Consider the following 18,078-nt stretch of genomic DNA (forward strand, 5'->3'; position numbering starts at 1 on the left):
CTGCCAGTTGCCATGATGACAAAGGAGGATCCTGCAGGATTCCCTCAGCTTAATGTGGCTCTCCAGGTGTCAGGCAGACAGCACAGCTGCCAAAGTCACCCAAGGCCCAGGGGCAGCAACATCAGCAGCATGTGTCCATCTCAGCTGGTAGTGAAGGGAGAGCACTTGTAAAAGAATTAAGAAAACATGTTAGATGCACTTGGGCTTCATGGGTAAGTACATCATTAAGATGTTATTGCTTGTGTGTGCCGATGTTTGTAATAAAGAGATTAATTGTTTTCTCGGCCTGCAACAAAAAATGGAAATGTTATATGGAAGAGCAGGAGTAGCATAGCTCAGCCCAGGGCTGTTTGGGAGAGGCCATGACGAGTATGGTTGTCTTTTTGAATGTCCAGAAACACTAGGTGACAAGAGGGAGCCTGGGTTTGAAAACGAGGGAATGGTAATAGTGGAGGATGAAGGTGAACCTTTATTTGGCTGGAAACATAATGCAGGGAGGGCATCTGAATCGTGTCTGTATGAGTGCCTCCTGAGCCTCCCTTGCCCCTTTCTCATTGGTCCCTCCACATAGTCCCTCATGTATTTCCTGATGCTGCGGCTGGTCATCAGCTTCTTCGTCATTGTCTTTGTCTGAGGATGCCTCATGCTTCACTAAATCCTCATTGGTCAGCGCCTCCCCCCTCTGCAGTGCTAGATTGCGCAAAGTGCCTGAGACCCCTGATAGGACACATTGAAGTGCTCCACCAGAACAATCCAGATACCTGAATCTCATCTTCAGGAGACGTATCCTCTGCTCGCAGGTGGCTCGGGTCATCGTATAGCTAGTGTTGTATTTCTCCTCTGCTTCCATCCTCACTGGATTCCTCACTGGAGTCAGCAGTCGTTAAGAATCTAATCTTCAAAGTGAGCAGGGGGTGTGAATAGCTCAGGCACCTGGGAGTGCCTGTGTATGCAGGTGTTATGGCTGCTTCCAGGATAATGAGTGTACAGCTGCAGGATCTGCTGGTGGTGGTCACAACAGTTGTACATTGATGGAGTGGAAGTCCTTTCTTTTATTGAAGGCTGCTGATGGCCACATGCATGTAGTCTATCATATCTTGCATGCTGGGGAATCTAGCAATGACCCCAAATCCTGTGGCTCTCTCAGACTGACTGTCCAGATCAGTGCGACAATAGGTGTATTGGCTGACCTTCCTGAAAAGGATATTGGTCATCACCTTGATGCATTGATGTGCTGCTGATTGAGAGATGCCAGATAGGTCTCCGGTAGACCCCAGAATGAACCGGATGTGTATAAATTAAGGGACGCAGTAGTCTTCACTGGCACCAGCATCAGGTGACCATTATTTGCAATGGGTCTCAATTCATTCGCCATCATAGCACAAAGGTCTGCGACAGCCTCTCAGGACTGAAGTGGTCTTTGGTGACATACGATATCTGAAGATAGCTCATCCTCTGCCTGTACACCCTTGATACAGGGTACCACTTCCTCTGCGCTGGCAGTTGCTTGCGGTCCCCTCTGCGACCTCCTGCCATCCTTCCCCATCCTGGAACTGCACATGCGGTTGCTGCTGCCCTAATCCCTGTGTCTGCACCTCCTTCCCTCTCCCTCGGGTTCTCCTGCTCACTTAAGGACCTACCTCCTGATTGGATAATGCCCATGACAGGTGGGCATTCCTGGTCTGAAGGGTCACTCTTCCAGATAATTCCTCCAAACTCACCACCTCTCAATGCATCCGTGTGCCAGCAGCAAGATGAAGGCTTGTCCTCAAAGTCTTAACACCTGATGCATATTGCTTTGGCCACACTGCCTCAGCCTTCCGGTGAAGGTGAACTGTCTTATTGCATAGCTGCCAAATGCAGCATTGACTTCACTTGCCAACCTGATAAACTTGCCGGGGCTCTGATGCCCCATTGTGCCTGTGCACTTGCCAAAAAATTTGGATGGGCTTGTAAAATACCATTGAATTATAAATTTAATTATCTTAAATAGCTCTTAAATGCCCTTTTTCCAAAAGTTCACACCTGACTTGCTGCCTGCAGCTGGAAAAATCTGGACCCAGTGTGATGATGCTAGAAGTCCATTCCAGCACCACCCCACACAATGTTTCACCTCCAACCCCTTCCAGCTCCAGGGCACCGTTTTCAGAGAGCCTAGAAAATTCCTGGAATTGGTTTCTGAATGCAAGTTTGTTCTGCTCCTGAACTGTTTTGAAATTCTGTTATTTTCATGTAGCTTCAGAGCTGACTCTGAAGCAAAATGGGGAGGCAGTGGCATAGCGGTATTGTCGCTGGACTAGTGCTCCAGAGACCCAGAGTAATGCTCTGGGGACCTGGGTTTGAATCATACCACAGCAGATGGTGGAATTTGAATTCAATAAAAGTCTGCAATTAAAATTCTGATGATGACTGTGAAAACATTGCCGATTATTGTAAAAACCCATCTGGTTCACTAATGTCCTTTTAAGGAAGGAAATATGCTGTCCTTACCTGATCTGGCCTACATATAACTCCAGACCCACAGCAATGCATTGACTCTTTTAAAATTCCCTCTGAACAAGGGCAATTAGGGATGGGCAATAAATGCTGGCCTAGCCAACGACGCCCACATTTCCATGAATGAATAAAAAAAAAGCCACCCACACTTGAGGTTTAGTTTAATTTTCCCTACTTTGTAAAAGAGTTTTCAAAATTACACGGTAGATTGGAATGCTGATTGATTCTAATTTGGCAATATAATTGTCTTTAGAATAGCATTATAGGAAACATAAAAAGGAGTGGTTTCAATTTGAAGATCTGGATTTCCGACTTCCTTATTTTGGTAGATGAGGTCAGCACTTTGTAAGGGAGAGGAAGGAAAGTGTCTCCTTAATTTTCCCTGAGCAGCTTGTCTTCAGATACTCATCAACGTCAGCTTCTTGTTTCTACTTGTATCAAATGTGTGAAACAAATGGCTGCACAGGGAGGGCACAGCAAAGTGTAGAAATGCAGTAGTCATAGGGGATTCAATCGGTACTGGGACAGGCAAGTGTTTTTGCATCTGCCAACATGAGTCCCATATTGTTTGTTGCCCCCCCATACCAGGGTAAGGAACATCATGGAGAAGGTGCAGAACGTTTTGAGAGGGGAGCAGGAACACTGGCCATGTGGGAACCAATGATACAGAAGGAAAAGGAGTGAGGTCCTGCATTCAGTGCTTTAAAAGCTCGGGAGGAAATTAGAGCAGGATCTCAAAGGTGGCAATCTCTGGAATACTGCCAGTGTCACATGCTGGTGAGAGTTGAGTAAAACAGGATAATGTGTGGCTGGAGAAATGGTGCAGGAGGGAGGACATTTAAGTTCTTGGGGACGAGGAGGGACCTGTTGACGATGGAAGGGTTGTACCTAAACGGACCTGGTCCCAATATTCTGGTGGGGAGTAGGGAAGTTAACTAGAGCTTTAGGGGAGGGTTTACAATAACTTAGGAGTTGGGCGCCGGTATGGATCAGAGAGGAGTAGCAAGTAGAGGACTGAGACACCAATAACACACGAGGAAGATTAGTACAGAAATAGGAGGGATCAGATGGGGAAACAGTGTGGCAGTCTAAGATGGGTTTGGAGCACATTTGCATTAATGCACATAGCACATGGACTGCAGTGGTTCAAAAAGGCAGCTCATCACCACCTTCTCAAGGGCATCTAGGGATGGGCAATAAATGCTGGCCCAGCCAGCGGAGCCCACATCCCGTGAATTAATTTTTTAAAATGCTACATAACATTGGTGAGCTACAGGCAAAAGTCTCCAAATGAGACTATGATATAGTGGCAAAAAGTGAGACTTGCATCAAAGGGGAGGACTGAGAACTTAATCTTCTGGACTTTAAGATATTCAGAAGAGATGGAGAAGGAATAAATGACCGGGGTCTGGAGTGGTGGTGATGGTGACGATGGGATATCAGTACTGGTCAAAGGAGCTATTATAGTATTAGAGAGTAATGATGTTGTCGAGGTGTCAGAATATTTTTGGTTAAAATTAAGGAATAATAGAGGAGCTATTCTACTGGGTGTGTAATAATAGTGTACTAACTAGTATGAAGGAGATAAAGGATCAAATTACAGAAGGATGAAAGACTACGGAGTATGAAAATGGAGTCTGCAGTTACACTCTTTATGGCCTAGTCTTTATTAGGCCAAAGGGAAAAGTGGGGGAGGAATTCCTGAACTGTGTACAAGGGAACTTTCTTGATCGGTATGTTTCCAGCACAATGTGGAAGGAAGCTTTGCTGGATCTTGTTTTGGGGAATGAAGGGCAAATGGAGGATGTTTCAGTGGGAAACATTTGGGGAAACAGTGATCTTAGATTTAATATAGTTATGGAAAAAGACAAGGAACAATCAACTGTAAAATACTAAATTGAAGGAGAGCTAATTTCATTGAGTTGAAAAGGGATTTAGCCCATGTAAATTGGAATCAAAAATTGATAGGCAACAGTTATTGAAGAATGAGAGTCTTTCAAAGCAGAAGTGACTCAGCTGAAGAAGAGGCATGTTTCCATGAGGGAGAAAGGAAAGGCATCCAAAGCCTAGAGGTTCCTGAATGGCTAAAGATATAGGGCAGGATTTTCCAGCCCTGACACTGCCAGGTATCATCACGGGTGGCCCAGAAAAATTTGGAGAGCCATTAAGAATTGACGACTCTCCAAATTTTCCCATCCCGCCCATGACAATGCCCATTGGCAAAACCCGCCCATAGAGGTTAAAATGAAATGGAAAGAGGATGCTTATGACAAATGTATCGTTAAGAATATAGTGGAGAACAAAGCTGAATACAGAAAGTACAGTGGAGATCTAAAACAGCGAACAAGGGGTAGAATGTAGTATGAGAACAGCTTAGTGGCTGACATCAAATCGTGTTTGATGAACCTGATTAAGTTCTTTGAATAGCTGTGAGAGTTGAAGATTGCAATGTGGTTGATGTGTATATGGACTTTCAAAATAGTGTTTGATAAAGTATCACACAATAGACTTATTAGCAAAATTGAAGCCCACAGGATTAAAGGAACAGAGGCTGTGCTGATACAATATTGGTCAAGTGACCAAAAGAACAGTAGTAAACAGTTGTTTATTAAACTAGAGGGAAGTATACAGCTGTATTTCACCAGGGTTGGTATTAGGATCACTGCTCTTTTTTAGATAGATTAATGACCCAGATTTGGGTATACAGAACATAATTTCAAAATTCACGGATGATGTAAAACCCAGAAATATAGTAAACAACGAAGAGAATTATAACAGACTTCAGAAAAATAAAAACAGACTTGGGAAATGGGCAGACTGAAATTTAATGGAGGGAAATGTGAAGTTATATTTTGGTAGGAGGAAAGAGGAGAGACAATCTAAATTAAATAACATTTTAAACTCTAGATACCTGGGGGTGTATGCACACAAATATTTTGCAGAAAAAAAAGGGATCTTTGCATTTATAAGTAGAGAAATAAACTAAAATGTTATGCTCAACCTTTATAAAACACTGGTTTGGTCTCAGCTGGGACATTTGGTTCAATTCTGGATATCACATTTTAGAAAGGATAGAGTGGGTAGCGAGAAATTTACTAAACTGGTACCCTGGATGAGGGATTTCAGTCAATGTGGAAAGATTATGCAAACTGGGGTTATTCCGCTTAGAGCGGAGAACATTAAGATGAGATTAGATAGAGGTGTTCAAAATCATGAAGGATTTTGACAGAGGAAATAAGGAAAAGCTGTTTCCAGTGACAGAAGCGTCAGTAACCAGAGGACACAGATTTGAGGTGACTGACAAACGAACCAGACGCAGCACAGCGAAGCATTTTATTTTTACAGAGTTGTTGTTCTGTCTGATGTTAGTCATACATAGCACAAAGGAAGATGGTTGTGGTTTGTGGTTGTTGGAGGTCAATCATCTCAGTTCTAGGACATCACTACAGGAGTTCCTCAGGGTAGTGTCCTAGGCCCAACCATCTTCAGCTGCTCCATCAATGACCTTCATTCCAACATAAGGTCAGAAGTGGGGACATTCACTGATGATTGCACAATGTTCAGCACCATTTGTGACCCCTCGGATACTGAAGCAGTCCATGTCCAAATGCAGCAAGACCTGGACAATACCCAGGCTTGTGCTGACAAGTGGCAAGTAACATTCGCACCACACAAGTGCCAGGCAGTGACCACTTCCAACAAGAGAGAAACTCGCCATTGCCCCTTGATATTCAATGTTATTACTATCACTGAATCCTGCACTATCAACATCTTGGAGGTTACCATTGACCAGAAACTGAACTGGACTAGCCATATAGATACTTTGGCTACAAGAGCAGGTCAGAGACTAGGAATCCTATGGTGTGTAACTCACCTCCTGACTCCCCAAAGACTGTCCACTATCTACAGGGCATAAGTCAGGAGTGTGGTGGAATACTCTCCACTTGCCTGGAAGAGTGTAGCCCCAACAACACTCAAGCAGCCCGACACCATCCTGAACAAAGCAGCCTGCTCGATTGGCACCCATCTACAAACATCTACTCCCTCCGTCACCAGTGCACATTGGCAGCAGTATGTACCATCTACAAGATGCACTGCAGGAATTCACCAAAGCTCCTTAGACAGCACCTTCCAAACCCATGATCACTACCATCTAGAAGGACAAGGACAACGGATACATGGGAATACCATCTGCATTTTCTTTCCCACCCCCCACCCCCCAAGCCACACACCAACCTGACTTGGAACTGTATTGCCATTCCATTGCTGTCGGTGGGTCAAAATCCTGGAACTCCCTCCCTAACAGCACTGTGAGTGTATCTAAAGCACATGAACTGCAGCGGTTCAAGAAGGCAGCTCACCACCACCTTCTCAAGAAGAATTAGGGATGGGCAATAAATGCTGGCTGAGCCAGCGACACCCACTTCCAATGAATGAATAAGAAAAAAATCTGATGTTTGCTTTCTGAAATGGTGGTGGAAGCTGATTCAGTCATAACATTTAGAAGGGAATTGGATAAATACTTGAAGGCAAAAAATACAGGGCTATGGGGACAAAATAAGGGAATGGGACCAATCTGAAAACCCTACCAAATGGTCCGCATGGACATGATAGGCTGAATGGTCTTCATTCTACAAGAAGGTTCCTTCAGCTCAATACTCTGTAACCTATCCTAAGATGACATTCCTATGAAGTTGGGTAAAACTTTGGGGAGAGCAGCAATACACACGCACAGTGAGGGACTGATTTGTGACAGCACGTGCCAATTAAATTTGGGTAACTTCACATTTATTGTGTCCCTGGTGACTGAATAGCTGATTGCACCAAGGAAAGCTTGCAGCTGCCAATCTAATAGTAAATATGGATTACTAAGTTTTGACAGAGAGTCTGGCCAGAATAATGCAGTACTCTTCATTTATAGAGGATTGCCTTACTTTGCCAGTCTTGTTGGGCAGTGGCCCACCCATCTGCACATAGAGTTGAATCGGTGCATTCAATATTTGTATGTAGTCGCAGTGACTGGGGCAGCTTCATGCAGTGTGGAAAATTATAATTTGTCATCTTAACTGCAGTCTTGCTCACATGTGATGGCAAGTTCTGGCAGCAAACCTACAACTCATCCAAACAAGATAGGTTGGCATTTCCAATTTACTGCAGTTGAATTCTAACGTTGAAGGAACAAATGCTCCCCTCAAATAGGTGTTTAAATTTAAGAGGAAGCAGGAAGTAAAATGCTTATAAATAGTTAAATTACATTTTATCCTGTGACTTGATTAGTGCTCATGGACAGGGGGATGTGACTGAGACAAGGTGAGGTTCTTGCTGTCTGTGCAGATGAAGGAAAAATCAGCAGGTTGAATGAACAAACTGACCATGGCACTATCATACAGAAGGCACAGGAGAGATCTAGAGAAAAATGTTTTAAGTTAAGCTGGCTGTCAAAACTGAAGTGAATGTTGTCTTTAGTCATATAAGTGCTAAGATTCATTTGATGATAGCTTAAGATACAGAAGCTGAAATATCTGGAATAAGGAGGGCAGAAAAGACTCCAAAACATACAAGGTAGCCATCTGAGGAATGAAATACTATACTACTTGTGATATGTGTATATTTAAATTTGATTATTTTCCATTAAGCATCTAAATATGCTGAATATTAATAAAACTGTAGTTGTTACTCAAACATAAATAACATGGTCACCTACTTTCTACTGAATAATCAAATTTAAGAATGTAAAATGTATTGTTATTCCTCTGTGATTGTTTAGTTTCTTTATAGCACACATGTACTCATTGTTACCTCTTTTCCCAGTGACTTTGAAAAGCTGAAGGAGGAGCTCAATGACTTGGTCAATGCATTGGTAGAACATTTCTTCCAACCAGATAAAAATGGCCTTACATCTCAATCCACCTGAAATGATTTCTGAAGATTAAGCCAATCAGTTTTGGCAGCACACTGTGCTAACGGTTTCTAGCTGTGCCTATAATATTGAAGTACATGTAGTTTTATGTTTAGAAGAATTTGCTGTGTTGCCTAGGTCTTGAGAGACAATAAATATCTCCTCATCTTGTAAAATAATTGAGGTTTTTTTGGGAGTGGAAGTGATAAAGGAGGCTGGTGAAGATTCCCTCTATAACTGTGTGATTTACAGCTTTTAGGGAATGCAGTATACGTTTCTCTTAATATTTAAGGGGCAAAAAAACCTGTTCAAGGTAAACTCCAATGCCTGTCTACAAAATACAATAACATGTTTTTAATAGTTCTCAAAAAATATTATTGAATTTTCTTTGTGATGATTTGTGAGGAATGAAGACTTCAAATATTCTCCATTAATTTAATGGAATCTGCCTTTTCAGTGGTTGAGCGCTATAAGCAGCTTACCTTGGAGGTCGTTGTGAGGGTGGGGTATAGAAAAAAACACTTTCATACATATAAAAATAAAATACTACAGATCTGGAAATCTGAAACAAAAACAAAGTGCTGGAAAAACTCAGGTCTAGCAGCATCTGTAGAGAGAGAAACAGAGTTAACATTTCGAGTCCAATATGACTCTTCTTCGGAACCTTCACACTTTCATACAGCTATGTTAGCTGTATTTCCAATGTGAATAGCTTCTGATTAGCTCTCTGTTTGCCCCATCTATAATTGATCCCACTGCAGAATCTAAAATAGCTACAGGACACAATGATGGTCCTCTATTGGGCAGGGAGGTAATATATATTTTGATGGATAACAATTATATCTCTTCGATTTGGACTTTGGAGATATTTTGAACAGAGCACTTTTCCTCTAACATCATTGCGCTTTTTAACTTGCTACAGGAGTTGTTTTATATGTAATATGTGTGTGACTGCAGCTTTATTTGACAGATTAATATACATATAAGCAGGGACTCTTGCTTATTTTTTGAATTGCTTAAAACTCCAGCTTTTAAACATTGTGACCGAGGAAGATATACTTAGCTTAAATTCTTAAAGTACATTTTGCCTTGAGTGGTTGCTGTGAAGTTTTGAAGTTGAATTTTACACATCTGTACACTATGTATCAGAATGGTCTCTGAAAATTGTGTACTCTCTGCTGCTGCTTTAATTTTGCATTTAAGTGACACATTCTGCTATATTCCATTTAGTTCAACCAAAAAGACATTTTGTGTATATATACATATATAATCAATATCGCATACTGCTCAAGTTATCATATGACTTGATTTTACATTCCACTGTACATGTTTAATATCAATATTATATTTTTCAGTTATAAGCCTGTCTTTATATTTGAAGAAAGCTGTGAATCTAGATTTCAGCAGTTGATCCACATCTTTTAGCATTAACGATCCTACATCCATACAAATATCTGATACAATAGGATGGATAGTTTAATAAAATTATCACAGTTGGTAACTAGAACTTTTTCACAACTGTAAGAAATCATGACGCAGTGTTGTCGTTTACTTTCATCATAATACAGCTAGGTACAAATATATTCCATTCATAGAAATTGTGGGAATTCTTCAAAATTTCATATACTGTGCCTGAACATTAAAGGATGCAAAAATTACCTTGAGCTAAGTATCTAATTTTCCTGCAAATATTAAACCTCCTGGAATAACAGCCATCACTATTGCATGTTTTCAGAAAGATCTTTTAAGTTATTTTAATCCAATAAGATTAGATTTATGGTAAAAATTATACCATTAATGATTTCCAGAAGAGCAAGTGCAGCTCTTCTGTGTGACAACACAACAGTTTTCCTCTTTTATTTTTAAAAGAAAATATTAATTCTTGGTCACTGTTAAATAAACTACTTACACAGTGGAAATTATACACTCAGCATATTTAGTTGGATTTTTTTTTGCTTTGTTGTAAATTTGAATGTACAAGTTCATTGCAGTAATACCAATTTTATTCTGTGGTTGTGTGCACAACTCCTGATGTATGATTAAAACTCCTGCAATCAGTTAAACAAATATTAGTTTATTTGGAATTGATTAAAAACTAATACTGAAAATTATGAGTATAGTTTTATTTCACTATGCTAGCCAAAGAGAACAACTGCTGGATGTTTTCACAGTACAACTTATATATTGTCAATTATCTGCTCTGTGAAGTGGTTTCAAAAATTATGATTTGGCAGTAATCTCGAAGAAATGTTAGTCAACTATAAATCATTGCCATGCACTTGTATCTACCAGTTAACAAACTATTCACTTTGCAGCCCTGAAAGGAAACTGCAATCTACCTGGATGTTACAAATACCGATACTACTCCATATTTAAAAGCTATGCTATAAGGCCCAATTCCTGCTGACCTATGGTCAGAAAGCTTAAGTTACTTTATCAGGTATTTCCTTTGAGGATAAATTTTTCTACCTGGTACAGCTTCAAACACTCACATTGTTGCATCCACAGGGGCACTGTTATTCTTCCATGTGGAGTGTTACTGTAAATGATGGCTTTTAGCAATTGTCCTCTTAGGAAGGGGTGTGGGGAGAGAAGATGAGCACAGTCACTTTGAGGGTTGCAGTGACTCAGGACGCAAGACATTTGGAATGAAGATAACCCAGTGCAGCAGATTGGGGTAGGCTGTTACCTGCACCAGTAGGTCTGTGATTCTTGGAGGCACCAGTGATCATTGAGCATCAGTCATGATGGATAAATTAAGCATGAAGGGAGTAGATTAGTTATTGGGGTTGGGAATCTTTCCAAAACTACAGACAATATTGTAAACTAGAGCCTTAATGGATAGAGTTGTCCTAACTGGATAAGCAGTTAGAAGCTTACCAGTGTTCTGCATGGCACTGAGATATAGTTGGCTTTATTCCAATAAGTACAATCATACTGTTGGGGTAGAGGGGATCCTAAAGTATTTGCTGTTGCCAATCTGCACCTAAGCTTATTGGATGTGGGTAAATGAGACGTTTCCTGTGAGTGTGAATTTTCCACGACTTCCCGCATATTACAGATACCATCCTGGAGTCACGTCTACAGCCATAGAAACGCCTGTCACTTGCTCTTCCCATCTTCTTCCTTCCTTCTTGTACAGCTGAGCCACCAGTGGTGCCATGAACTTGGCCCTGACTGTGAGGAACCAACACCCTCACCAGTATCCAAAACAGAAAACCGTTTAGCAAGCGGGACTTCAGGGCTCCACTACCTGTCTGGTTCTCTTGAACTGCCTGGCTGTCACCCATTCCCTTTCTTCCTCCGTGCTCCTATCCTGTGGTGTGACCGCTTCTCTGAACATGGTATCCATGTAGCTGTCAGCCTCGCGGATGCACCACAGTGACTCTAGCTGCCACACAAGCTCTGAAACCCAGAGCTCAAGTTTCTGCAGCTGGTGATGCTTCCTGCACATGTGGTCGTCTAGGTTACAGGTAGCGTCCATGGCTTCCAACATATAACAGGATACGCATTCAACACAACCGGGCTGCCTTTATTTGACTTTGGTTTACTTATATTAACTTTATTTTATTTTACTTGGTGTTAACTTAATACACCTTATAACTGTGATAGACCTTACTAGTACTGATAAATCCAACTAATAGTTTACACATTTAGCTATTTAACGATTATTTAAAACTACATTTTTTTCTAATTTCCAATTTCCACACCCTCCGTAACAGCAGTTACTCACCAGTCAATCAACTTAGGGCTTTCCTGTGATGTCACTGTTAACTTTTTTTAAAAAATTCACTGTGTTCCTGGACTCTTGGAAGCTTCTCTCCGCTCTGTGAGCATCTCCCACAGGTCTGCCTCGCTGCTCCTCTTCATGAAGTTGAGTGATGTAGGCCACACTCCCCGGGCTGAATTTATCATCCCCCACTCCATGAACATCTCCTGCAGGTCCGCCTGTCCAGTCATCTTCCTGAAGGTGAGTGATCAGATGCATCCCATCGGGTCCTGGAGACTTATCAACTTCAGGTACAGTCAGCCTTTCTAATACCTCTATCAATTTTTAGTTCATTCAGTATCTCAACTACCTTGGTTTTCACTGTGACTTTGGTAGTATCTTCTTCCTTGGTAAAGACAGATGCAAAGTTCTCATATAGTACCTCAGCCGTGCCCTCTGCCTCCATGCATAGGTCTCCTTTTTGGGCCCTAATTGACCCCACCATTACTACTATCCTTTATTATTTATATGCCTATTGAAGACTTTTGGATTTCCTTTTAAGTCAGCTGACAGTATCTTTTCATGCTCTCTCTTTGCCCCTTTTATTTCCTTTCTCACTTCCCCTCTGAACTTTTTATATTCAGCCTGGTTCTTACTTGTATTAGCAACCTGATATCTGTCATATGCCACTTCTTGCTTCATCTGGGGCCTGGACTTTCAGAGTTATCGAGATTCTACGCATACTCAAAATGGTGTATGGACCCTGGATCTGGAACTCCTGCCCTTTGTATCTGGCAAAAATCATTTTCACCAGCAGGGGTGAGTGGGCCAGTATGTGACTCTCATGTGGGAAACCTAACTCAGCAGGGCCATTTGAAATCAATGCTGAGTTCAAACATGCACCATTTTTGCTGCAGCAATGGTCTTGTCACGAATCTTTAGAGTAGTCATAGATGCTCCTAAAGGGCAGATAAGATATGTAAAGCTATCAAGCTATTTAAATGGCGAACCCTTTAAAATAAAAAAAACCTGCCTGACTCTCAATGTGTTGAAAAAACTCGAGCTGTCAAGTTATTTAAATGGCTAACCCTTTAAAAATTGTTTGAAAAAAACATCCTGCCTGTGTCTGACAGTTGCAAAAATATTTTCCAGCAGTTTCAATAGCTGTTTGTTGACATAACTCAATGCTATCATCATAGCATTATTAATACTTAGCTTTCCACAACCTATTATTATAATTGAGGGGTGGTGCGGGGCAGTGTAAGTTCACAGTTTGTTTGACAGCTCAGAGGTTTATTAAAGAATTAGCTTTTTTTGTGGGGTTATGAATACAATTGTTTGATTAGCAATTAAATACTTGGGATTGAAATGTATTAAATAGGCTTTCATGAATGGGAGTGTTCTTATATATAATAAAAGCATGTAATAGATATTTAGAGCTTTATTTTATTTCATCTCAACATGGTTCCTGAGATCTGCCCATGGTGGGTACTGAGTGAGTTAGCATGGAGGATGTAAAAGCAAAGGATGGTGAATTTGGGGTGATGGGTTGGCACTAAGCTGGCGTAGGGGCTATTGGCGCCATGGAGCTGAGTGGGGAGCATAGCTTGGCATGAGTTGACATGGATGGTGAGGGGCTCTGAGGGCTATAAGGCCTAATGTAGAAGCAAATAATTAGGGTGAAGTCCCAGAGATCCAAGGTGGACCTTTTAAACAGCCTGCCTGGCACTTGGCAACCCCTGTGACTGCCTCCAATTTGCATCTGGGGCAGCGGGCCAGACTTCATCTTGCCCCAGCATGCCCCAGAGCAAAGAACCTTCCATTCGAGGCACTTTCTCATGAGGCAGCAAGCTGGGAAATTTCCTTACTCAAGCTACGCAACTCGGGAACAAAAATCCAGGGCTTACTCTCTCTATCTTGTTAATGAGGGAGCTCTGGCTTGGTTTGCCCTATCTTTTCCCCTCATGGGAATGCACCTCAACTATACCCTAATTTACCATCCTAATTTACCTGGGACAGATCCATTCTCAGTGAAATTAGCCCTCCTTCAGTTACTCTAGATTGCTTTTTGTCATATTCCATAACTAATCTAAACTTTATGATATGATGATCACAGTTCCGTAAGTGTTCCCTTACTGACATGACCTACTTGATGCACCTCTTTTCCCAGTGCCAGATCCAGGAATACCTCCTTCCATTTTGGGCCGGCAATATAGTTATCAAGAAAGTTACCTGAACACCATTCGGAATCTCTTTCCCCCTCTGCCCTTTACATAATTAATATCCTAGTTTATATTAGTGTTATTGAACTATTATCATGACTGCATATTTCTTGCAACTTTTAAATTTCCCTGCAAATTTGCTCCACTATATCAATCCCATGGCCAGTACAGTACACCCAGTAGTGTAATGGCACTGCGATTTTTAAAAATTCACTCACGGGATGTGGGTGTCGCTGACTAGGCCAGCATTTTTTGCCCAACCCTAGTTGCCCTTGAGAAGGTGGTGGTGAGCTGCATCCTTGAACTGCTGCAGTCCCTGTGGTGTAGGTACACCCACAGTGCTGTTAGGGAGGGAGTTCCAGGATTTTGATTCAGTGACAGTGAAGGAACGGCGATATATTTCCAAGTCAGGATGGTGAGTGACAGGGAGGGGAACTTCCAGGTGGTGGTGGTGTTCCCATCTTTCTGCTGCCCTTAAAGATGGTAGTGGTCGTGGGTTTGAAAGTTGCTGCCTAAGGAGCCTTGGTGAGTTTCTGCAGTGCATCTTGTGGATGGTACACACTATTGCTACTGTGTGTCGGTGGTGGAGGGAGTGAATGTTTGTGGAAGGGGTGCCAATCAAGTGGGCTACTTTGTCCTGCACGATGTCAAGCTTCTTGAGTGTTGTTGAAGCTGCACTCATCCAGGCAAGTTTAGAGTATTCCATCACACTCCTGACTTATGCCTTGTAGATGGTGGACAGGCTTTTGGAGTGAGGAGGTGAGTTACTTGCCGCAGAATTCCCAGCTTCTGACCTGCTCTTGTAGCCACAGTATATGTCTAGTCCAGTTCAGTTTCTAGTCAATGGTAACCCCAGGATGTTGATAGTTGGGGAATTCAGCAATGGTAATGCCATTGAATGTCAAGAGGCAATGGTTAGATTCTCTCTTGTTGGAGATGATCATTACCTGACACTTGTGTGGCATGAATGTTACTTGTACTTGTCAGCCCAAGCCTGGATATTGTCCAGGTCTTGCTGCAGTAGGACATGAACTGCTTCAGTATCTGAGGAGTGGGGAATGGTGCTGGACATTGTGCGATCATCAGCGAACATCTCCACTTCTGACCTTATGATGGAAGGAAGGTCATTGATGAAGCAGCTGAAGATGGTTGGCCCTAGGACACTACCCTGTGAAACTCCAGCTGTGATGTCCTGGAACTGAGATGATTGGCCTCCAACAACCACAACCATCTTCCTTTGTGGTAGGTATGACTCCAACCAGCAGATTGCTATTGGCTCCAGTTTTTCTGGGACTCCTTGATGCCACACTCCGTCAAATGCTGCCTTGATGTCAAGGGCAGTCATTCTACTTTACCTCTGGAGTTTAGCTCTTTTATCCATGTTTGAACCAAGTCTGTAATGAGGTTAGAAGCTGAGTGAACCTGGCAGAACCCAAACTGAGCATCAGTGAGCAGGTTATTGCTAAGCAAGTGCTGCTTGATTGAACTGTTGATAACCCCTTCCACTACTGATGATGGAGAGTAGGATGGGGTGGTAAATGGCAGGGTTGGATTTGTCCGTCTTTTGGTGTACAGAACATACCTGGGCAATTTTCCACATTGCTGGGTAGATGCCAGTGTTGTAGTTGTATTGGAACAGCTTGGCTAGCGGTGTGGTAAATTCTTGAATAGAAGTCTTCAGTACGATTGCTGGGCTATTTTCAGGGCCCATGGCCTTTGCAGTATTCTTAACTCTAACTACATAGATTCTGTCCTTGGCTACTCCTGGACATCCTCTCTCTCTCCAGCGTGTATCCAAGAATATTTGGTAGCCAGTTCTGCCACTTCTTGAGCCAGGTCTCCATTATTGTCACAACATCCTATTTCCATATGGTTTTTGCACCTCCAGCTCATCAATCTTATTTACCGTGCTTCATGTATTTATACACACAAACTGCAAACCTAATTTAGATCATCTTGTATTGTCTTAGTCTGACCCTACCTAATATCTCATTATTTCTCATTCTACTGCTGATTAACACAATCCGTTATCCTTGTTTCTCTTTTATCATGCTGTATCCTGGTTCCCACCCCACTGCCAAATTAGTTTAAATCCTCTAACAGCACCAGCAAGTTGCCCTGTGAGGATCTTGGTCCCGGTTCTGTATGGCCTGTACTGTTCCTAGCTTTCCCAGAACCAGTCTCAATATCCCAGGAATCTAAAACTCTTCCTTCCTGCGCCATCTCTCCAGGCAGCTATTTGTCAGTTCTATCCTCCTATTTCTATACTCACTAGCAAAAAGGTAAGAGGGAGAAGTAATGATACAATAAATAAACAAAAGATAGGACCAGAGCAGGTGTAAATAGTTACAGCAGAAGCATTACCAGGACCTGCTATCTGAGAAAATTGGAATGGTGGTTATAATCTAAAGTTGTTGAACCCAGAAGGCTGTGAAGGGCCTAATCAAAAGATGAGGTGGTGTTCCTTGACTTTTGTTGAGCTTCATAGAGCAGTGCAGAGTGGGAGAATTAAAGTGGCAAATTACTGCAGCTCAGGGTTATGTTTGTGGACTGAACAGAGGTGCCCAGCAAAGCTTTTGATGGAAGGTTATTCCACTGGCAATTGTCTGCTTATATTTTGCATGCCTGGAATTATATTCCTGGCCATTTTTGCAATTCATTTGTCATCAATGTGGACAAGCTTTGCTTGGAACTATTAATTTTCTTCCACAAAACTCGTGGGGCTATGCAGTTCTGTCAGTCAATTTAAATTTATATGTAATACTGCCCAAATGCTACCCTCCATTCCCCCAGCACATCCTGGTAGGTGTTCCTAGAGTGACCAGGATATACGTTCTGGAAAATGCTTAAATCATATATAAAATGATGTCTTCTGGTTTAATTCAGAACAAGCTATTTCAAAGCAATGCGCTTAAATGTGAAAGGGGGAGAAAATTTGTCAGTTGAAATTGGTCATAGCATTTCCTTAAATCAGATAGACTCAGAGATGTTTACAGCACACAAGGAGGCCATTCGGCCCATCATGTCTGCACCAGTCAACAAAAATCTGACTATACTAATCCCGTTTTCCAGTGCTTGGCCCATAGCCGTGAAGGCTATGACACAAGTGAATATCTAAATACTTCTTAAATGTTATGAGAGTTTCTGACTCAATCATCCTTTCAGGCAGTGCGTTCCAGCCTCTTACCACCCTCTGGGTGAAAACATTTCTCCTCAACTCCCCTCTTAGCCTTCTACCTCTTATCTTAAATCTATGTCCCCTGGGTATTGACCTCCCTACTAATGGAAAAAGTGCCTTCCTATCTATACCCCTCATAATCTTATACACCTCCATCAGGTCCCTTCTCAATCTTCGCTGCTCCATGGAAAACAACCCCAGCCTATCCAATCTTTCCTCATAGCTCAGGCCCTCCAGCCCAGGTAGCATCCTGGTAAATTTCTGCACCCTCTCCAGTGCAACCACATCCTTCCTATAATGTGGTAACCAGAACTGCACACAGTACTCCAGTTGTGGCCTAACCAGCATTTTTACAGTAATTTCCCTACCCTTGTATTCTATACCTTGGCTAATAAAGGCAAGTATCCCATATGTCTTCTTAACCACCTTATCTACCTGCCCTGCTACCTTCAGGGATCTGTGAATATGCACACCAAAGGCCCTCTGATCCTCTTTACTTTTCAGGGTCCTACCATTCATAGTGTAATCCCTTGCCTTGTTAGCCCTCCCAAGTGCGTTACCTCACACTTTTCTG

The 18,078-nt window shown here is 42.1% G+C and overlaps 1 protein-coding gene across 2 annotated transcripts in view; it reads left to right on the forward strand.

Moving 5' to 3' along the window:
• pgm2 (phosphoglucomutase 2) overlaps positions 1 to 10,503 on the forward strand; it is an 85,216-nt gene extending 74,713 nt beyond the window's left edge. For both annotated transcript variants that reach the window (XM_041196218.1, XM_041196227.1), the window contains one exon: positions 8,308 to 10,503. In XM_041196218.1, coding sequence (XP_041052152.1) covers positions 8,308 to 8,410 — 103 coding nt within the window. In that variant the 3' untranslated portion in view covers positions 8,411 to 10,503. The remainder of the gene's footprint in view (positions 1 to 8,307) is intronic.
• Positions 10,504 to 18,078: the final 7,575 nt, after the last annotated feature.

This window comes from Carcharodon carcharias, chromosome 1, assembly GCF_017639515.1.
Source record: "Carcharodon carcharias isolate sCarCar2 chromosome 1, sCarCar2.pri, whole genome shotgun sequence".
In the NCBI taxonomy this organism is placed as follows: Eukaryota; Metazoa; Chordata; class Chondrichthyes; order Lamniformes; family Lamnidae; genus Carcharodon; species Carcharodon carcharias.